Source organism: Molothrus ater, chromosome 2 (genome assembly GCF_012460135.2).
Source record: "Molothrus ater isolate BHLD 08-10-18 breed brown headed cowbird chromosome 2, BPBGC_Mater_1.1, whole genome shotgun sequence".
NCBI lineage: Eukaryota > Metazoa > Chordata > Aves > Passeriformes > Icteridae > Molothrus > Molothrus ater.
Window position 1 is genome coordinate 26,553,246 of NC_050479.2, and position 22,908 is coordinate 26,576,153.

General features: G+C 43.5%; 1 protein-coding gene across 1 annotated transcript; it reads right to left on the reverse strand.

The window, feature by feature from the left end:
• Window positions 1-918: 918 nt before the first annotated feature.
• Window positions 919-22,036, reverse strand: ADPRHL1 (ADP-ribosylhydrolase like 1). The gene is made up of 7 exons (XM_036384032.2): window positions 21,668-22,036; window positions 17,770-17,934; window positions 12,629-12,754; window positions 9,937-10,077; window positions 6,737-6,864; window positions 2,901-3,033; window positions 919-1,808 (listed from the first exon to the last, which is right to left on the reverse strand). The coding sequence occupies exons 1-7, from the start codon at window positions 21,879-21,881 to the stop codon at window positions 1,651-1,653; spliced, it is 1,065 nt and encodes a 354-aa protein (XP_036239925.1). The 5' UTR covers window positions 21,882-22,036; the 3' UTR covers window positions 919-1,650.
• Between the last annotated feature and the right edge of the window lie 872 nt (window positions 22,037-22,908).

Here is a 22,908-nt window from a genome sequence, read left to right on the forward strand (position 1 = left end):
ACATCGTCATGCAGGCTGCTATTCCCACTGACAGGCATCACCTGCTCCTGGGGCTGCCACACAACATCCCAGTGATGATTCCAGCAAGGGCTTACACGGAAAAAGGCGTAGGAAAGTACTCGTGTATTTTTAGCTATCTTTTTAAAACACAGTTCAGCAGCTGGAGAAGGACAGGAGAAACCAACACCACGTAGGCAATCACGCATGGTGGAAATTAGAAAATATTTCGTAGACCTCACTTTCTGAACTTCTAAAGTAAAACAAGAGGTTAAATGTGGGAACAAATTTTGAGCTCACTTCTGCGTTATTTCATTGAGGATTCCATATTTGTGCCTGTGCTGCTCTTTGGGGGCGTTAGGATCTCCTTCATCAAAACTATTATTTGCTTTGTTTATGGTAGGCAACTTCTAACTCAATTGTAGTTTCCTGGTTTTCTTGAAAAATGAGAAAATAAAAGAAAAAGGAAAAATGAAAAGAAGGGGGAAAAAGGGAAAGGCAAAGGGAAAGGAGAAGAAAAAAGGATGAAAAAGGACAAGAAAAAGAAATTTAAAAAGAAAAAAGAAGAAAAAAAGAAATGTTGAAAAATAACTTGGAGAGGAAAGGTGAGATGAAGCCAGGCAAGGAAAGGAAAAAAAGAACAAAAGAAAAATGAAGGGGGAAATGAAGGGGGGAAAAATGAAGGGGGGAAAAATGAAGGGGGGAAAAAAAGAAAAAGGTAAAGCAGTTGTAACTTTTCTTCTTGGGGTTTTCATGGTGCTCAGACTTGTGAAATGTATCACAGCCTAACTGTTGACCTATTACAACTGCTTGAAGACCTCAGCCAAAAATTCTGATACTGATACAGCAACATATAATCTGTTCAATCTAAAAATAAAGACTGATACTTAGAAAATAGTGCAAGATTAATTTATTTACAAATATTTCAGCCAGTTATATTTTGGAGAAACTTTTGTTCTGAAGACTGAAGAAGAATAAAAACATAATTCAGAAATTTTAGACATATTGATCAGAAATTCTAGACACACTGATGCTTTGCTTGTTCCTTGGAGGTATTTTTAGTGTTGGCTTTTCCTTTTCTGGAAGCTTCTAATGTAACAATACCTTACACCACAGTGCTGATACAGGGATCAGTGATTCATTAGAAGCTAATCCATGAGACATTAGGTTTACAAGTGTCACAGACACATTAGATTTGAGAACAAGGAGGGACACAGTGGTGAAAGGATTGTCAAATATACAGAGAATATCCCCGTGAGCGGGTACTACCATTAGTTTTGCAAGAAAGCATTAGTTCTGAAAATTAATTTCATATGTGTAATTACTGGAAACAGCTGTTTAAGAAGTGGTATTATAGCAAGTTAGACTGAAATCAGTCAAAAGACGTTTTATTTCTTTTTTGCCATTTGAGGTTTAAGCAGCACTCTTTATATTTAGAAATCCCTGCATCTGTAAAAAACCCACAAATATCACATATATCTAATCAATCTAATGATTCTAATCAGTCTAATAACTCAGCTATCTTCACTTGCACGCAATGTACATAGAGCTCTTCAGACTAACTCAGGGCTACCTCCTTCACTATGAATGCCAGTCAGATATCTACAGGGTTTGATATAATCTTTAGAGAAAGAGAAAATGGCAGAAACTGCTTTACTTTTCCTCCATGGATAGCCGGTAAAGGTTCTCGCCCAAGAACTCGAGCCTCTCCCTTTGTTCCAGGTCCTGGTACAAGCCCTTGGGCACCTTGCTCAGGCCGTAGACCAGGCCGAAGAGGCAGCCCGCGATGGAGCCCGTGGCCGCGCTCTCCCCTGCAGGGTCAAACACAATTGCAGTGCTCTCTTAGTGTCACCTTCACACGCAGCCAAACACTGCCCTGCCTGGAGGAGGGAGCATTCCACACTGATGGAGGGAGTGCTCCACACGTATTCCAGCATATGGAGTGCAGTGGGGGTGTATTGGGTCAGTCCCAAAGGCTAAGGATGCCTAAAGCAAGAGAGTGATGCCAAGGCAAGCACATGGAGGTGCCACTGTGGTGTGCACTCCTGGGCTGGGAGCTCACTTGGTTTGTTTGGGAAGATCTGCCCCAGCACAGCAGCTCTTGCAGGCAGCTAGCCATTGCTAAGAACAAAGGAGGGAATAATAGTTCCAGGGGTGTCTACTGTACAACAAAGGTTCTGGACTGGAGAGTGTCTCTTCCTCTGCACAGCACAGTACAGTGCAGGCTCTAAAACACCCAGCCTTGCTGAGGAGCCCTGGTGCTCTGTGCATGCAGGGCCTGTGGGTTTGTGCCTGCCAGGGTCTGCAGTGCAGACTGTGGGCTCTCACCACGGTGTTGGGGCAGGTCCAGAGCCTCTGCAAAGGGCTCACCCCACAAAGGGAGGGAGCGGGTGATTCAGGGCTGGGGTCCTACCCCCCAGCTATGCTGGCCCTCCCAAAAGCCCGGCAAGATGCGTCTGCTAATGAGAAAGTTCCCTCTCACAAAGCTGTAGAAGTACTTAATTGTGTACCTCCAAGTGCTGGGTTTTATTTGGCTGGCACTTGTTTGGGTGCTGTATTATTTTTCTCCCTAACTTGGTTTCATTACATACAACTAAAAGGTTGTTTTGCCAAAGGCACCCATGTTCTGTCAGCATCTGTCAGCCCTTTAGAAAGCTATACTGCACTTATTCCTCATGCACCTCTGGTGGAACCATGAGATGTAGATGGAGCAGCATTTGAAAAGTGTTGTAAATGGCTTGTGTGGCAGCTGCTGCCAGAAGAATGGAGTTTAGAGGCTAAAACCAGAGGTGGCAATGTCACAGACAGCATGGCAGATTGGCCAACAGAGGCAGCTGACAGCCAGGGGGGCTCTATCCCGGCCCTGGTGAGGGAGCAGCGGTGGGAGGGACAGGGATCCTCACCTCCGTGGAACATGGAGCGGTTGCAGAGCTCTGTCCAATCCCCCCCACAGCCCATCAGGGCGTCGTAGGCGATCATGGGGGCGTCGTGGCCTCGTCGTCCCCCCCGGCCTTCGGAGCTCCAGCGCCGGTACGTCTGTGGAGACACAGCTCTGTCAGGGCAGGGCACTGGAGCTGCAGGCCTGAGGCATGGCTGGCATCTCCCCTGCTGGGTGGAAATGGCTCCTGGGGCTGGGAAAGGGCAGCAGGGGCTGTGCTGTGGCTCCTCTGGTGCTGGTGTGGGATGAGCCACAGTGGCAGCTCTAGCAGTCCCGGTGATGCCTGAGATGCCAGTATAAACCTGCACTCCAGCTTAAGGCACCAGGCCAAGAGGCTGGTTTAAGCAAGCCAGAAATGCCAAAAAGTAGATCAAGACAGATTTCAAGTTCACATCCTAGAAATTCCTTGTCATATAAAAAATTACAGTTGGTAAGGTCATACTTCATCAGTCCTCTTACTGCCTTTGGGAATATTCTCAACTCCTCTTGTCACACGTTTGTACATGTTTCAATTAGCCAAATTTTCATGGGGGGTGAAAATGTTCGGGTCCAATAATTTCTTTAGGGCCTACGTTTCAGACTATGTAATTTAAGCCCCTTTCTCTGTCTTTTTCTTGCCAAGCTGTGGAGGATAGAATGTAAGAAAATAAAGATAGTGCAGAAGGTAGTCTCACCCCTGAGGAGTTGCAGCTGTGCTAATCACCAAAGATTAGGAACAGGCCTGCCCTTAATAGGCCACAGCTGTGTCCAATAAGAAGGTGAGTGCTACAAAAGAGTGGGTTAGCTGGGTGAGGAGAGAGATGGAGTTTGTTGGCTGTGCTGTGAGGAGCTGCCCATGAGAAATCACTGAGAAGGTATGGGAACTTTTGCACTAAGATGACAACACCAGGCCTTTTCTCTCCTCTTCTAAAAGCAGTTGTTGAACAAAAGGGAAAATAATTTGCAAATGTAAGAAACAGTTCTTCCCCAGGAGAAGAAGGCAGAAGAAAGAACTTCAAAACCAGTTTAGAGATTTGCAAAGGAGAATTGGATTTTCTCTAGAGTAGGTACCTCTAGCCCCAAATCCCAAAATTATCTCAACCCAAATTTATAGTTAAAAATATTGTCCTATTAAGAAATGGGCATCTTTATTTCCTGAAGTTTAATTTGTATCATGGCAAGTTGGATGTTACTGGTTGTCTGGCTCTTGGCTTCTGCTTCATGTATGAAGGGTTGGCATTTCTCTCTATTCACTTTCACCTGACCTATTTCATACTTGGTTGAGATTTATCTATGCATACATCAGACATGGCAGAATTGGACTGCAGCTTTACTCTATGTTTCTTTCCTTTTTTTTTTTCTTTATTTTTTGACAATTTAGAGAGATTATTTATGCCTTTATGCCATCCTCTGCCCCTTGCAAATTTCCAGCCCGATTGCTACAGTTTGGATGCTGGTGGAGCAGCACAGACAGACTTTCAATGCTACCAAAGGCAGGAGGGCTCAGTATGGAGGGGCTATTCTGGGTGTGCAGCCAGGCTGCTCAAGTGTCACCCCAGTTATTCCTGCTCATCCCTGACACTCTGCACACATCTGATGTCATTTCACCTTGCTGGAACAGCTTTATATTGCAGATAGCTGTCCTGGGACTGAACCTGGCAGGACTTAACTCTGCCCCAAGGCAGCACTTCCCAAACTGTTTCCTTCTCCTTTCAGCTCCAGTGCTGTGCTGTGGCACCAGCCCAGCTTCCCTTGGGTGGGCCAGCAAGGACCTAGGACTTGGATGCGGTGTTAGCATGCACCCTCCTGCTGAAGGCACTGAGCTGCTGCCAAGCCCAGGAGGTAATTCACATCTCCCCTCCTTGCTGTCAACCCCTGCCACCAGTAATTACAGCTGCTTCTGACTTCCCCACCCTTCAGGAGCTGACCTCCTGCTGGCTAGCACTCCTTTTCCATTGTTTTTTTTCCTCCCTCCTTTCTGGGTTCTTTCTCATGGCTGGCTTAAGCAATTCCATCTTAAGGAAACAAGGTCCTTATATTCTAATTGTCCTGGATGACTTTGGTTTTGTTCCTCCCTTGTTTTTTGGCCTGTTGTGTCCATTACAGGAAAGTGAGTCAGGCCAGTATTTTGTTTGCAGAACCAGGGCTGATCCCATGTGTTGAGCAATATCTGCCCATTCACTGTGTATCTAACATCTTCCAAAGGCACATCACTGAAAAATTATATATACCAGGTAATAGGGAATGTGGCCTTTGCTGCTAAACATTTCAGGCTGTGATTTCTTTTTGGGAGGGAAATTGCCTTTGAAACATGCTTGGATCAATCCAAGCCACATTTGAGGGCTTCACTTTCACATACAGCTGGCAGAAAAGTGCACTTGGCCAAGCAGAAACCTGCATGTGGTGATCTGTGGGCAAGGGTTGTGCCAGACACTGGTGCTCTGCATGTGGAAACACAACTGTATTCCCAAACACAAGGGGACAGCTAGTCTGGAGGGAAGGCAAAGGGAGGGCACTCCTGGGAAAAAGGCAGGCAGAACAGTTACCTTCTCCTCATCTCTTCTTTCCATAGCTGCTAGCACACTAATAAAGTGTCTTGACTTCTGCCAGGCTATGATCTCTGCCTGATGGGGGAGTTTGAGGATCAAGCACCGTTTTTCCTTTCTTGTTCATTAAAATACATAGATCAGTAGGCTAAAATAGTTGGGCTAGGGTAACAAAGGTAAATTTTGCTTCTGCATTAGAAGTTCATACAGTTCCCTCTTGAAATGATCATGGGAAATTACTGTTTGTTTTAATCTCTCCTAAAGCTCTGCGGAGACTTCTGTAGTACTGGAAGGAATATAAAACTAGTAGCAAATTCATGGCACTGAATTAGTAAAATAAACCTGGAAAGGAATATTCTTTATATTTAGAGTGAGCAATTTCTTGTTATCAATCATACTTCCATAGGCATCTTCACTGCACAGATAATCACCTAAAAATACACAAAGTGGCTCGTAAGCATAGAACTATATTTACATAATCTGGAAAAAAGGGATTGATTTATGGCAAAAGGTGTCAAGAACCACATACTTATTGCTTAGCTGCTAAGTGGAGAGCTTTGGGGGGTGCCAGCCCATATCAGATAGCGGTAAACAGCAGGGAAGAAGACACATTATTTCTCTCGAGTTAAGAAGATATAGCCAGCAAAGAAAAGATCATGTACATTATAAAATAGTATCTCATGGAATGTGGTGAAACACCATCTCTCAAGACATTTAAAACTAGCTTGGCACAGCCCAGGTTGGCAGGGAATCAATCACTTGGGATGTCTGTCTTCTGCTTGAAGGACCAAAAAATCATAGACTGGTTTGGATTGGAAAAGACCTTTGAATACCACTATGTTCCAATCCCCTGCCATGAGCAGGGATACCCTCCACTAAACATGACCAAATCCAGCTTCTAATACCTGAGAGTATTTTTGTCAGACTCTGGCCACAGCTCCATTAGGCTTTAATGAGAGCTCCAGTTTGCCTTTTCCACCCTCAGATAGCCATGGCCCACATTTTGTACCTGCTCAGGTACCAGACCATTAAGCCTGCCTCTCTGCACTGTTTTCTCCCAGTGCAGCAAACCCAGGACTGGTGGTAACCTGGTTTTTTTTTTAAGCTAACATGTACTGGAGTCCAGGATGATAGTTGTTTTTTCTTTCTTAAAATTAAAAAAAAAATTATAAAAAACCCAAATTCCTGACTACACTGTCATCATTTGGAAAGGTCTCTTTGAAAATACCTCTGTTGGCTCAGAGCCATCCAAAGAACTTTTGGAAGTTGCTGTTACCTTTTCTCTCTCCTCTGCATCATAGTTGGCTGGAAAGACAGGTTGATTCTGATTTTCCTCATTGATTTCTCTCTCCTCCAAATAAAACTGCCACTTGGCTTCAAAGTAAAACCAGTGCTCTTGATATTCTGAAGGCAAAAGAAATTAATGATGTAGTATTTCATTTCAAGAACATTTTCAGTTCTACTTTAACATATTTTAAGAATAGTGACAGTTCTGACTGACACGAAACCCCAGGTATTTTACAGTAATATACTGCATATATACTAAGTATATATGGAGTGGGACTTCTAATTGAAAACAGAGGATGCAATGAAGAAAATACTTTCAGAATTTTGTGCTTTTTTAATGCCATTTAATATATATCAAGATGAAATTTTACAAGAATTTACTGAAGAGTACTCCAAGGAGAAGATAAAAGTCAAGAAAAAGAAAATAATCAATTCTTTGTCAGTTTTTATTCCTTTACTATGATTAAAGAATATCTAAAAATGCTTCCACATCCTAAATACAATTTGCCACCTACCTCAGTTATCAATTTTTATTTGCATAAGTTCTCCAGTATTTCTGTTCTATTTTCATCGTGTTTATTGTGTGATCATTCAGGAAAAAACAGATAGGAAAGTCCAAAATTCTCATTTGCATATTTTGTAATACATATCAAATGTAGCGAAGGGATGAATAATGCATACATCTGCTACATTAAAGCCTTTTTTAATAATCATATGTTTTTCTCCTCTTTTTCTGTCTCTTTGGGGAGTGATCTCTAATCATGCTTAATGTTCTCCATGTAAATAAACTTATTAAATTTAGTGTATTTTTTAGGCAATGCTCTGGTTCACCCTTTATAAAAAGGCTTACAAAGGCAGCTAACTCAGCCACACTGGATTGTTAAGCACATACACATGCACCTGCCTGCAGAACTGAGGCCTGAGGGACACCCTGCCTGGCAAGCTGAGGGGGGGTCAGGAATTAGAGAACAGTGAGGTGGCCTGGATGGCTGAGTGTGCCAAGGCAAACTAGCAATTTGGGATGGGACTATGGGTGCAAAATAAAATTTAACATTCCCACTTTTTCCCTGTCTCTCTCCTGCTTGGCTGTTCAGTGGTGTGTGCTGCAAGGGCTGAGAAGTGCACACAAAGCACAACCAAACTATTCACTTGAAGGATGTAATCTGATATTGCTTCTTTTCCTAGAATGCCACAGTGGTGACTCTCTTAGGCAATTAAGATCTTTAAGGGGCTTTTTTGTAAAAATCCAAGCTGCTTTGTAGGACTTGACACTTTTACAAAAGTTGTCAGCTGCCAGTGCCCCAGACAGTGATGAGCATTCAACCACGTGCCCGAGACACCTGGAAATGTCCAGCTGCCCTTTTTCTGAGTCTATGACCCAGCTTGGCCTCATTCCATTCACTAGAACCCTAAAAAGGGGAGGTGTTTACAAAAACAGAGTGAAAGGGCATTTATAGCCATCAGGCCAAGGAGAGCATCTAGGTGTATTTATGGCATCTGGAGCAAAACAAATGTAAGCAAAGCAAATGTAAACTATCAACACCCAGTACAGCAGCTAGTTATAACAGTTTTTAGAAATGTGAGTGACCTGACCTCTTTCTTTTTTGTTGGCTTTTTGTTTGTTTGTTTCTGGGTGTTTTTCCCCTAATTCCCCCATAAAAATAAATAGAAATGCCTCAAAACTGAATGTTTTCTATGTAGCACCTTAACAAGAAAGGTGCTTGTTCCAGAGTTTCAGAAATAAAGGGATCAAACAGGTGAAGGAGATTTCTGTTGGGTGGATCTGTAGCATGGTCAGAATCCCATGGCACTAACCCTAGCAAGGCTCTGCACCATCCCTTGAGCCCAGCTGAGGTGATGGTCACATTCAGGTCCATGGAAGCATCTGGCCAGTAATTGCAACTGGATATCAGAGAAGGGTGTAGAGTCGAACTCTCTCTGTGGCGTGGATAACAAACTCTCTGTTTGATAAGATAGCTAAAATAGGATAAGATAAGATAGCTAAAATAGGATTTTCTAAAACTGGAGGACTCTGGCAGGATTTCTTTGCAGCACATCTCAGCAGCCAAGGAGCTTAACTTTAATGCAGGACACTTTTCCCATTACCAAAATAGGATGAAGCTCAACAATACAGGCACTGGCTGGAGGGCATGCCTCAGGAGCCCAGCACACATACTTCCACACGAGGGGTCCTGCTCCAGTGGAGTGACAGGGACCTGCTGCAAAGCCACTCAGAGAGAAGCTTGATCACATTAATCCTGCACCTGCTCCTCATGGGTCTCTGCTAAAAAAATCCTGGTGTGCAATGAGGCACAGATAAAAATGCAGGGTCTTTCAGAAAGCCTTCCCAGGGCTCCTTTCAGATTTTAAAGCAGCAGCTTTTCTTCAGGGGTAAATTTTAATTTCTGAGTCTTCTTGAGTAGAGATTTCTATAGAATTCAGTCTTTCTCAACAGCTGTCCCTTAATCTCTTACCTTGATGTTTCCATGTAATGATACTCATCTGTCCGCAGCAGGTCTCACCATTACAAACATCATTTCCCGGCAAGGAGGGACTAAAGTACCTTTGCCCCAAAGACCACATGCATAGCAATAAAAAAGTAGTAGTATCAAGTTCAGGAGTTGGGTGACAGTTGTTTAAAACAAGGATACGACAGGTTGTATCTTAAATATTTATTCAGAAAAGCAACAAGTCAAATCTGAATTGTGGTCAAAAGCTAACTCCTGGTCAGGAGGTATCTGCAGGTGAAATTTTCCTGGCAGGATGAGGAGTGTCAGTGGTTTTCCTTAAGGAAGATGTTGAACTGCACTAATTGATGGAAAGCAGTTGAATAATTAATCTCAGCAGTCAGTTTGCCTAATGACCTGCTAAATATAATTTCCTTCCTCCCCCCTTCCCAGCAATCTCTGAAGATTCCCTAAAAATAAAACTGTGCAGTAGAGCACGGTCATTGCTGTTTTGCTTTGTATTTTTGCCGCCAATACACCAGGCAACTAACTGGTGGTAGAAGAAGGTGGCACCACCTGTGAAGAGCTTACTTCTCTGAGCAGAGAAAGCAGGAGGACAACCTCTGGAGGGAGGAGAGGGGGGAAAGCAGTAAGCTGTAAAGACTAGGGGGTGACATTTCTTCAGTGCCTTTCCAGCTAAAGATAGCTTTAAGAAAATAAACATTTGATCCAGACTCGGTACCTGCCATGTGACGAATGGTCTTCTTACAGTATTCTTCAGCCATGGGCACAACCTTCATCATCTCTCTGCCCCACTGAGCAAGGGGTTTCCCCTGTATTGCGTATGCCACAAAGAGAGCTGTGCAAAGGGACCCTAGGAAACCTGGAATTCATAAATAATGAGGATTAGCAGTGTGCATCTGTGCTGGTACCATCCTTTTTGTCCTTGTTTTTCCTCTTACAATTGCCAGTGGAATGCCTTGTGGCTGTCAGGTAGATTAACAAATGTACACAACCCATCTCTGCCTGTTTGCAGCCTGACTTGTGGCATGTTGAGATTATTGGCTAATGAGTGCTGCCCCTTGGTTTGCGACTTATCTTACATGGAAGGGAGCTTCTGTTCTCAGTGGTGTAATGTGATAGAAATTGAGGTAGGGGTCAAAAATAAACATCATCTACCAATGGGATACTGAAAATCTTCTGATTGAAGTCACATGAAATAATTGACTTGTACAAAGTGATTCAATTACAGGCTATATCAACTTGTTTACAGCATCATCCAGTCAAAGAGTGGTGGTTGCTAGATCTAACACTATTTCTGGCTCATTTGACTCTAAGGGAACAAACTCATGTCCCCTTAGAAGAAAAAAGAAATTTTCCAAGAAAGACATGCTGGTCTTCTACTTTGGTTACAAATATTTCAACATTTTAAATATTACAAATATTTTAACTGTTGATGGGCACTCAACACTTCCATGACACCAGAAACAGTCAGCTCATTTCTTGTATTTGCTTGTCCTCTTGGCATTCTGGCAAGGGCAAAAAACCAACCTGGTGCAGTGTGCAAAAGAAGCTGAAGAAAACCAGTCAGTCATCTAAATAAATCCTAGCTGAGCAAAATTTGATGCAGATGCTTCTCTCAGTGCATGGGTCCAAAAGTGTTCACTCATGCATAGAGGTAATCATGAATTTTGTGTGTTTTGCTGAAGGTAAAACAAAATTATCTTAGGAGGTGACAAGCCCAGATGAGGTGATTACTAATTCCCTCTGCCACAAGACTTGCAATGCTGGGTCAGGCCCAAGGCACATCCAACGTGAGTCCCATAGATGTTCTCATAAAGAATAACAGCCCATGTAGACCCAGCCCAAAGGGTCTCACAGATAGACAGCATCTAGCCCAGATGCCACAAAGATCGGAAGATCTTTGAGGGCCACATTTACTGTGAAGGTGGCAGCAGAGGGTTTAGAGCGTAAACCAAAGGGCTAGCAGGGGGCAGTGACAGCTCGCTCAGAGGGTGGCAGAGGCTGGGGTGTGCCCTGAAGGTGCCCAGGGGCTGGCAGTCTCCTCCTGCCCCCTCCCAGGCTGCACACCCCCTGTTGCTGCCACCCTGCTCATGGCAGCCCTCACACAGCCTGCTGCTCCTCTCTGGGGAAGAAGGCACACCTGCCCAAGGGGTCTGCCTCTGTAGGACAGGGGGAACCCCAGAGTGAAGTGGTTTGGTTTCTCCATTCCCCTGAGCAACCAGGCTAGTTTTAGGGGCCATTCTGATTACACAGCTTGTTTGATTTTGACAAGACAGCCTCTTTGCCTGGTCTCCTTTGACCCCAGTCATACCCATGGACTTTGCAGCTGCCTGTAGCAGCAAGGTCTGAGGCTTCATTGTGCATAACATGGGCAAGTATTTCCTTTGTCTTCATGTTTCAGCCCCAACTGACACATTGGTTGGGTTTTCTGAATCTGAGTTATGAGGATAATAATTGGCATTTCCCTGACACGTTTCAGGATGGCAGTGAAGTGCATGTGGCCCTTCCACCCCTCTCCTTTCTGTCTTCCTGCTGTACTACTTGTTTCTTTTCCCAGCTGAAAACTCTTTCTGGATGTAATTTCTCATTGTATGGAAGGTATCTGACAATGCTGACGTTTTCTGGGTCTCATAAGCCCTTTCTGATGTGATGGACACAGACTACAAGCAGTCTTATGGCTGCTAATTCACCACAGACTTTACATGCCAGCCTAATTTTCTGCTTTGTTTTGAATGCTTTTCCCTAATTTTATGGCATCCTGATGGCTTTTCTGACTGCTTCATAGCACTGAGTGTGTTGAACATGTCATCATTCATTATGGTTTTATTTATTGCTGTTTAAAACAGACAAAATGAATACATGTTTACATAGCATAAAATTATCAAAATGACTGACCTGAATATTAAAAACAACACTAAATCTGCTTATTTAGGCTTTGTTTAGAAAATATTCCAGATTGTATCCTAAAATATGTTGAGTTGAGTTTTTTTGGCTTACTACCTTTACCTACAGTGATTGGATATGACAAAACCTGCCAAGAGAAAAATGTTGTTATCCCCTGAACCATAAATTTGCATGATAAGAGTGAGTCATCTAGATATTCATGAATCCTAAAATTTGATCAGGGCAGCTAACATGAATATGCTTTGGACAAGGCAGATTATGTATGCATATTGGGATTTTAGGAGAGAAAACCACTCTGCTTGAGGATGCTGTCACCATAATATACAAGCAAATATATAAGCCTATATAAGTAATATACACATGTATGTATCAACCAAGCAAAGTTCAAACTGAGGCCTTGAAGCCTGCAAAGCAGAAGTGGGTTAACCAGGGGAGTTCACAGGAGCCATGTTAGTCCCTGCAGAAGAGCAAAGCTGCCTTAGGGGATGTCAGAGTGCAGGCATTACCTGTGGGATGGTTGTGAGTCATTCGTCCACACTCAATGCTCACTTCAATGAGTGACTCCAGCCTTTCTGGCTTCCAGTATCGCATCCCTAAACACATGGCTTTTGTGGAGGCTCCAAATCCAGAACCTAGAGCAAAAGGATAACACCATGCATTTAAAAGGAGACTGATCTCACACAATTATGTTGATAAAATGTGAGACAAGCACACTTAATTAATTCAGCTCATGTGTGGGAAGGGAACTCCTCTGGGAATGGGAAATTACCATGCAAAATGAGTTACAAGTTTTGAAAATTTCTTGTGAGGAATTTTGCTCCTACATAGTCATTCTGGTTTTACAGGAATATTCCAGTATAATCAAGTGCTGTGAAGACCACAGTGGGCTCAAAAAGCCATGTGCTCTTTTGTTCACAGGATTTGCTTAACCCAAACTCTCATCCCATCTTCACTCATTTTTGGCTGACTCTCCTGTTTTGCTTGCTCCGGGTACCCACACCAGAAACAGAACTTTGAGAAACAGATACATTTCCACACACCCTTATTTTATACTTGTAAACACACAATTAAAACACTTTATATGAGCTTCACAGTTCACCTTTCAATTTTAATGCATATTTCATCCTGGAGAGCCTCACTAGTTTCTGCTACATACAAAAATAATGTGTCCAAAAGAAACTAAAGGCTACTGAGCCAAATCCTACAAAGTTAGGCAATGTCAGAACTGACGTTTCCCATGTAACCTCAAATTAGTGCTTGTTGTGCGACAGCCTACACTTACCAAGCTTAGTCTTGGGAACCTCCACCCCTGTGTAGCACAGAATTTGTTTATTGAAGAGCTAATTCAGAATTTCTTTTAATCCTTAGCACTGAATGTGTGATCCCAGGTGTTCAACTTTTAAACACTTCATTGAATGGAGTTAAACTTCCTAATGAGTTTCTCTGCAGTACTTATCACAGTAATTTTAGGATCCCAGAGAAGTTTAATGAGCTTATCTTCACCAGGCACCAGTGAGGTGATTATCTCCTCTTTGCAGCTGGTGAGCCAATGCCCAAAAAAGCATTAACTCATTGCAGGCAACTACCCTGAGATGGATAGGCTTCTATTTTTCAAGGTACTTGGCATTTTTCAGCACTGTCTTTGCTCAATCACACTTCCCAGTGACCTTGGGAATAGCTGAGAGCAATCAGCATTTCTCTTCTAGGTTCCTGGAAGATAAGGGGGATATTTATGCCACCTAATTTTAGCTTATGTGAACCTGCATTAGGAGCCCAATCTCCTTGTCCTTCCCAGGCAGGCAGCATGGAGAAAGGCAGCATGTCCATTTGTGTGTATGATGGCATAGCAGGAGCAGCTCGGGGGCCAGAGTGAATTGAAGCAGGAGATGCCAAGGAGCCAGGGTCACAGCTTTCAGTCACTTATCTGCAAAAGGGCCCTCAGCTGCTCCACTGGGCTTTGTCTGCTGCGACAGCAAAGCACCAGGGGCTCTTTTGGAACACCTCTTGCCATCAAGTCTCATGCCAAGTGGCTCCAGCTCCAATGTCCTAAGATTATGAGTGTGATCCAAGTGGAGTAGTGGGGGTGGCAGTGAGATCTACTTCAAACCAAGCTGAAGCCTGAGCCAAACTAACATAAACCACCTACTGGCATTTCCAGGTGCAATATCTGAATTTCCCTCTTGGGAAAAAAGTTCTTCCTCTTCCCTAGAGCAGCTCTCCAGGAGCAGATAAAACTGTCTGCCTAGCCCACAGATCACATGGAAACCACAAGGAAGAGTCAGGAAGGAAATCCAGTCTTCCAGGGCACCACTCAACTGGGAGAAATATCTCCTGCTTGCAAGACCAAACTCTTCATTAAATCATCTGCCACCACAGAGTAGCAGATGAGAGTGTTAACTGTGCAGACCTGGTTTCTCCAAAGGACACAGTCCATGCTGGTTTTCCAAGAGGGGAGGCTCTTGCACTGCACAAAGCTGCTAATAAATAACATCTCTCAGTATACTGAAGTGGAAGATGTACTACTGTAATCTGACTGCTGGTCTGGAGGAGCTGGTCTTTGCCACTTCATTGCCTTCCTACAGTCTGGGAAGTTCCATTAAAACCTTCTGCAGAATTAGACAAGTAAACTTGGTAACAAAAAATTCCATCACATGGAGTAGCATTAAACCCAGACAGAGCTTCAGGGGACTAAATCCCATGTCTCACATCTACCATTTGAACTAAGGACACAAGCCACAGTAAGACGAGTGCAAGCAACAGGGGTGACACATGTGACAATGTAAAGGACTGTCCTCCATTATCAGACCAAAGGTCAAGCCAGCTCATCATGTCTGACAGTGAAGAGGATACTCCAGAAAGAGTAAAAGTCACATTATCTCCTTGTACTAACTAAGCTGCTGACAATTTGTCTCCCTGATCCAGGAGGCAGCTGATTATTCATCTTTCTGCTTAAAAACCCTTGAAGAATTTCCCCTGAGTGAATTTGCCCAGCTCATTTTCGAACTCACATGAACTGTAGCATCTGCAAATTGGCATAGGAAAATAGTTATGCAGCTTATGTAGGTGTTGTGTGAAGTCCTTTTTTTTTGTCTTGCTTTGAGCTCATGACCTCCAAGTTTCATTAGAAGTCCCTAGTTGCTGTCCTGGAGGAGACAGTGAATTTTTGCTGTACCTATCCATGTTTCCCAGTTATTTCCCTTTTCATTCATGCACTACATTATTCTTTTTTAGTATGTCACACCTCAGTGTGATTTTCTTCAGTCAACACCTGTAGAATAACAAAGATTAGGGTAATGGATACTAAGCCCTGAAGAGGATATGCCTTTTGTGACTACAGATCATTCTGCATGAAAACTTAGAGCCCAGCACCTTTATCTCCTGTGCATCTGCAGCTTAATCTTCTCTTCAACTTTCCCCTTACTTTCCTCATTTTTCCTCACACTTTTCCCTCATGCTCCTCTGCCAATACCACCTGCAAAAAGTTCTCAAATGTTTCTAGGAGGCCCAGAAGTTGCTTCCACAGCTGCAAATAAAGACCTGCTTGGATGCTGCAGGATTTCGGCCTGAAATGCACATGATTCAGGTAGAGCCCAGCTATTTGACCCACCATTTGACTGGCCTCTTGCAGTCACTCCAAAAACAAATATCCACCTCAGGGGGTACTACCTTATTTAAATTTTGATTCCAGTTCTATAACATCAGTGATTCTCTTCTGAAAAATTTGAAGCTTTGGCACTGGGTCAAAACATTCTTACTGTGTCTCAGAAACAGCAGACTCACCTGCATCAAAACTTTAAACAAATACTGACAGACAAACAGAGGTAAACACTTAATGGAGAGAATTTTAGCCTTGTGCTTATCATGTTGTAAATTGTAAACAAGCTCTTAAAATGGAAGGTGTTAGACAATCTTGGGCAGGTTTCTGGTGGTCACAGGAATCTCATCAGCCTCTAACATAACCCAGGTATCTCCGTAATGAGTGTGGCAATGAGCATGACATGAGGTGGCAGAGACACATAGGGCAATTTGATTTAGGGATTCAGTGTGCTGACTAAACCCACAAGAATTTGAGCAGAGAAGCATCCATAAGCAATGCAAAATTACCTAAGATAAGCCCATGAATGCTGGTACATGAATTCTTGCTGGAAGCAAGATAGAATGCCCACAGCAAATCAGCCTTTTGGTTCCAGCCCATCCAAAATATAGTCTGACTGCTAGGCATTCAATCCCAGGCATTCAATGCCTGTGGCATGTTTTTGCCTCAAGAATTTTGTGCAAATTCAATTAAAAGTTAATCATGTCCATAGCACTGTTGGACCCCATAGAAGACAGAACATCTGCACTTCAGGTTCTTCTGCTCTCAGGGTGAAAAAAAGGCTTCCTGAAATGTTCTGAATGCTTATTTGTCAGAACAGATGGAGAAGGTGGCTTTTAGCTGCCATATCTCAAGGAAGGAATTAATTTTAGATTCTTCTAGCCCAGAGTATCCCCAAAGCAGATAGTCCATGGAAAGCTGAGGAGGAGGAAGGCTGAAAGAAGAGTGGTGGCTCCAACACTGCAGTGAGACAGGCAACAGCCATACTCAACTGTTTGTTGAACAATGTTAAGAGCTACTTGGGGCCAACAGCAGCTCCCACAATTATTTTCCCCAAATTTTATCCACTGTCAGTCACAAAACACATGACAACTGCCAAAGGGGCACTTTCTCAGATGTGGCTGGCTGATAACAGAGTGGGAAGAATACACCCTTTTCACTCCCAGCAGCTGTTGAGAGGAGCAGGGGACAAGTGAGAGATACTTTTTTGTCAGAGAAAACTGGCTGCAGAGACCCAGAAATAGCCATGGCATTGTGCCACCAGGTCTTTGCCATGGTGTTGCATCAATATGCAGTTCTGTTGAGGCTGTGTGCTCTGCAGTGGCTGAGTGTCACACCATGGACACAGCCACCATGGGTGTGAGCTGACACAGTTTTTGGCTGTCTGGGTTCCCCATCTCTGATAATGGGGTGTCTCTACAGGATGAATTGCACTGTGCATATATGTGTGTGCACAGGGCTGAGTGGACGTTATTTAACTTGAAGTAGAAATTTTATTCATTGTAGAAGTAAATGATCATAAAGGGAAAGAAAGAGAGGGACAGGCATAGGTAAACCAGGGTAGGAATATTAGGGACTATTAATAAAACAATTATAGTTGTTAGCAGGGCATCCAAATGGAGAAAGTCTCTGCTTTCCCTCCAGTGAATGTGTTGGTGATTAGAGTAATTTATAAGCTTGGCATATTGTTTCAGATCTGGTTTCACTGAAAAGATCCAAGTCTACAAATGTTTAAAGGAAAAATGGCAGAAAATATTTCTTAAAATAACCATTAAACTCAAGGACAAAGATCTGGACCCTGAGGCACAGAGCCAAGGACAAAGTCTCTTTAAATAGATGTTAAAGAGGGAAGGGTTTGCTTACAAGAGGACACAGTGACCTACAGAAGGAATTCTTGGCAGATCTCTTGTCATCCTCAGGCGAGCATGGAAACGTTTCAGGGGTAGTGGCCTTTGATGTCAGGGGGAAAAGGAAACAATTTCCATATAGCCACAAACACAGAGAGTGTGCACTATTCCAGCCAGGCCCTCTACAAGGACAGTGGTACCATACCCTTTTCATTGAAGGGTGTGTGCCAGGCCAGGAGGTGGTTGTCTGGCTTTAGCTCCCTGCAGCCTTCGATGGTGGCGGGGTCCGGCCGCCTGCCCGAGAGCTTCTCCACAGCATCCACGTAGCGCTTCACCAGCTCCCGGTACAGGTCTTCCAAACACCAGTAATCTGCCCAGAGGAGAGAAGAGAAGGTTCTTGTGTGAAGGCAGAGGAGCAAGAAGACATGTAAGCAAGCTTACTGTGCATTTGAGAAATTAATTCCTGTTTCCACTTCCAATATACTGAGTCATGTTTCTGGTGCCACTGTCACATTTTTACACAACATGACAGCAGGCTGGAGGGAGAATGGTCTTGAGTCTCAGCTCTCATCTTTCTCTCCTTTTCTTTCCATGTTTAATTCCTTCACTGGCATGATGAAGCACTCTGTTAATCAACAGTAGCTGCTGAGGGCCTTTATTTAAGCTCTGTGGTGTGAAGTCATTACAGAGCTGATCAACTGTCAGGTGACAGCGTGGCTGCCATGGAGTCTGGGTAAAGCCAGCTGTGCCTGGCTCAGCCCCTGCCCTTACAGATGTGAATCCAACTTAAAAATTAAAGCCTTTTTTTTTTTAATTACCACATTACAGAATCACTTTAAGATATACATATGACTAGATAAAAAAACAAAGTGCAACTTCCTTTTATAAATCTGTATGTTATATGTATTTTGTGTAAAATTTTTAGGTCTTTCAGGGCTCTGCAGGGCTCCAAATATCTTATAGTATCATGAACAGTGAGGTTTTTAAAAAAATACTATAAAAATCAGTAAGAGTAGTAAATCCCAACTGCCTGAAGGTGGTTTCCAGCACATAAATTTCTCTCTGTAATAAGTTCACTAACATCAGTTTATAGATTATATTTAAAAAGTCCTACAGTCTTGCCTAAGGAGGAACCTTCCTTCTGTTAAACACTGACTGTTCCTTCAGTATTGCTGCTTCTCTCAGCTGATGTTCTCTGTTGTTGGTCTTGAAGAATCCTGCCCTTGACTCATGCCAAGGAAAACCTTCCACTGGCATCTATTATCAGCGGGAACAGAGGCCAAAGGAATTTATCCACTTATATATATTTCTGCATACTTAGAGAAACCCCATTTAATACTTGGTTAGTTGCACAGGTTGAATGACACAGCAGGGGAAGTTCTAAAAATATCTTCATTTTGACAGAGATGGTGAATTCTGGAAATCCACAATTTAACTTAGGAGAAAGTTTGGAGTCCCGGAAGCAAGAGGCATTCTGAAGTACCAGTTTTGGAGGCAGGCATCAAAGAAGATGAAGGGTAGAACAAAGATTCCTCTTCTTTCACATGAAATAATACCCTACCAGTTACACTGGCCATCCCACATAAGATCCCTAAAGAAACAAGACACTTTCAAGCTGCCAGCTCTTTCCAGATTTAGGAGTCAGGTGTCACAGTTTATCCAGATGGGAGGCAGGAGCAGAGTTTACTGCCTGGCAGCTCCTGCAGAAACCTTGTCCCCAGAGCACAGAGTCCCTGTGGTCCAGCACATCCAGGCTGTTCAAGCCCACCATGGCTCCCTATGCCTGGAGCCAGATTGCTGTCTCAGCCATCAATAGGACAGGTTCTTTCTTTAGAAATCAACTCTTATTTTTTTTAACCCATGTGTAAGCAAGAGAGGAAAACCTCAATGCTTTTGTTGTTACAGAGATAGTTTCCCTATGTTTGATGATGCTGTCCGTGTTCCTCCCTTACAGGACAGGACAGACTCCTGGGAGCAGATGTTGTATCTGTCCTTCATTGTCAGATCAGCCTTTTAGTCAGGGCACAGGGTGGATTTGGGGAGCAGCAGCTCAGTCTGCAGCAGTGCCCACAGCCCAGACTGCTTGTGGCCATTCCCCTCCTGGGCTGTTCTCCTGGGATGTTCTCCGTGCAGCTGCCAAAATCCCTTCCCCAGGTGAGAACTGCCTTTGTCTCTAACACAAGCCTGCCCCTTGGCTGCTGCCTCAGCTCAGGCTGGGAGCTCTCTGAGGGCAGTGCCCTGACAATTGACAGCAGGACTTCATGGCTTTGAGCTGTGGGCAAGTTTGGCCCAGCCTACAAATATCCTGCAACTGCAGGTGAGTGAGTGTCTGGGGAATGCTGTGGCCAGCAGGCAGCCAGGAGGCAAACAGGATGTGCAGGGAGCAGGGCAGGGAACGACAGAGATATTTGTATTGCTTATTTCCCTGCCTTTTTTTTTTTTTTAAGGGGCAGGTCCCCGGGGCTGGTGGCAGGTGCCTTCAGCCTCAGAGATGTTCACATTCTTCAGCTTCACTCTGTTGACGTGGGTGATTTGGCACCTAGGCTGGGCCATGAGCAAGCCATGGGGCTTTTTCACATTCCCCATGACAGGAGGAGACACTGCTGTGGGCAGGAGAGGTTCTTGTTTCCCTTGTGGGAAGCAGGGAGAAGGACTTGGTTTATCCCACTCACCAATGTTGCTCTGAAATGAAGATTTTTTCTAAAATTCCCTATTCCATCTTGCTGTTTCCTCTCCAGCCCATGAAAGCACCTTTTTATAATGTTTGTCTGACCAGGTGAAAGAAATGAGAGTGTAGGATAAACACAGTCAATGGAAAAAGTAGTTTAAACTTTTTTCTTTAGAGCAATTTACAGGCTGCTATACTTTAAAAAAGAATTATTGTTTTACTGTTGTTCTAACTGACTTGATTACCCAGAAGTTATGATTTTAGAGGGTTCCATAAGCAAGAAACATATGATATGTATTTAATCATAGCCTATATTCAGAAATATGCTAGTCATCTTTTTTCTTGATAGGCTGACATCTTACTCTTATCTTTAGTGTATTAGCTACCCCTTAAACCATTGGTTAGCTAATAGCCAAGTATGAAGTGTCCTACACACTCTTCAACTGATCTCTGCCTACTAAATTTAGAGCAGATTGGAGGCAGGCAGATAAAGGAGTGAAACACTAGCACAAAGGAAACCTCATTGATGTGAAGGATACTCCTCTACATTGGGAGCTTCTGCTACTGGTAGTTATCCAGTGTTACGAGTTTTGAGAAAAATCAGGAATGCTTTTACAGAGATTTAAGAAAAATTGAATCATTCTGAAGAGGCAAAATACTGTTGAGAGGTCACTGTCTTCTGGTGTACTTTCTATGATCTTGCCAGTCTCAGAAAGCTCTAGTTTGATGGGTAAGGTGTCAACACAAACACTTCTCATCTTAAAAAGACTACCCCCATCTTAAGAAAAAAACACATGTTCTCTCTCAAACCATAGTGATTTTAGCAGATATCTTAATAACTTCCACTATTCTGACAGATTTAATCATAAATACAGTGTGCTAGGATACTTTTTGGACTAAAGACATGGAGCTCTCCTTATAAAACAAAGAGGTTTTTGCAGATGCAACCCTTTTTTTGAGGGGCAGCAAAGAGGAGGCAGCACTAGTGCTTTTAGCCTGAAAGAGGTACTAAGGTAACTCTACTCCAGCCTGGACACAAACATGTGAAAAATGCACTCAGAAGAATTCTTATCTGTTACAGAAGACTCTCTAGTGGCTATAGTATTCCCTGATGTACTCCAGCATACAGATAATCTACTTGGCAATTATTTTGTTATGCTGGACATGTGATATTTTAGTCTTTAACCAACTGTATATCTCTAGGGAAAATACAGGAAGAGCCCCTCCACACTCCAGAAATCAAGATCCCCCAGTCTGTGAGAGGGTCACAGGATTGTGCTCATGGAGCAGCCAAGCTAATGCACACCATCATTAACAAAAGCAGCATTTCTGACACTCTTTCTCATGATCTCCCCAGCAATCAGGCTTATTCTAAGAAATGCAGCAGCTCCACAGCTCCTCTGCAGCCTGTGGCCGCTGTTCCCGCCGTACCTACCTGTGATGACAGCCTCAGCTGTAGCCATGTGCATGAGCGTGTTGTCACTTACTGGCCACTTGTCAGGAGACAGCACCAGGTTCTCGAGCCCTCCGATTTCCTTCAGCTCCTGCTGGATTTTTGCTCCTAAGGCATTGTTTTCACGGGAGAAATTGCGATACCCGAGAGCATCCCCTACCCCAGCCAGAACAAGTGCAGCCTTAAATTTATCCATGCCCAAGGCACTTTCCCCTTTCCTTTTGCTCGAGACAGCCACCGAATCTCGATCTTCCTTTGTTCCTTTGCCTTCTACTCAGCTTCCCCGACACTTTATATCAGCCATTGTGTCACACCAAGAGCTCTCTCTATAAGGCAAGGACTTCCTTTTCTGGCTCTGCAGATGCCATCTCTTGTCTGGGACCCGACAGAGAGGAAATATTTCATAACCCAGGGATTTTGCAGGGGCTTCGTTCAATGAAACTGTAAGAGCAGACCTGCAAAAGCCTCGTTTCTGCAACCCAGCTTAAAGCAAGCCAGGAGATCCTTAGCCCTACCCTGCCAAAGTAACTCTACACCCAGAAAAACAGATGCCTCCACAGGGGTGCTCATTTATTCAACAACTTGTAAATTAATATTTTTTCTTCTGCCCATTTCTGATACGCTGAAGTCAGCCTCCCTCTCAGGGACCAGTCAGAAGTAAAGGCCATTATAAAAGCAGTCTTCCAGGCTCTGCACAATCTAGAAGGAGGGATTAAGCAGTAAGAAATCAAGTGAAATGCAGATAACCTCTCCCATTTCTAATTACACCCTATGGCGATATTTTGTTAACAGCTTTCTTGTTCTGTTCACCTAGTACAAGAATGTTCTGCTAATTCACTGCACCCCTGGATAAACACTGAGCAAAACAACAACTTCAATTCCATGCCTCTTACTCCCTGGCAAAGAGTGACTTTTTCCTAAAGCTGAGGTCAGTCCACACTTCGACTCTGGAAGGAAACTATTTTCAAAGATGTATTGAAGTGGCATCCTGTGAGTCTAATAAAATCCTAAAGACTCACAAATTACTACTCCATTACAGACAGAAATAGAAATGTAAGTATAAACATAGAGAGGTAAACAGAAAGCATTGACTTGACTGTAATTTTGATAACTGATACCAGGGGAAAGGTCTTTGTTTTCTGTGATCTTTTTCAGAGGGCAGTACTGGTTGCTATTCAGATGGAAAAGGCCAGCAATATAAGGGATGCATCATCCTAGCACCC

Coding starts and splice junctions, on each gene's coding strand:
- ADPRHL1 (XM_036384032.2), bottom strand. CDS start 21,881: ATGGATAAATTTAAGGCTGCACTTGTTCTGGCTGGGGTAGGGGATGCT. Junction 12,755..17,769: donor CACACCCTTCAATGAAAAGG/GTATGGTACCAC, acceptor CTTTTGCTCTAG/GTTCTGGATTTGGAGCCTCC. Junction 3,034..6,736: donor ATGCAGAGGAGAGAGAAAAG/GTAACAGCAACT, acceptor GTGTCTCCACAG/ACGTACCGGCGCTGGAGCTC.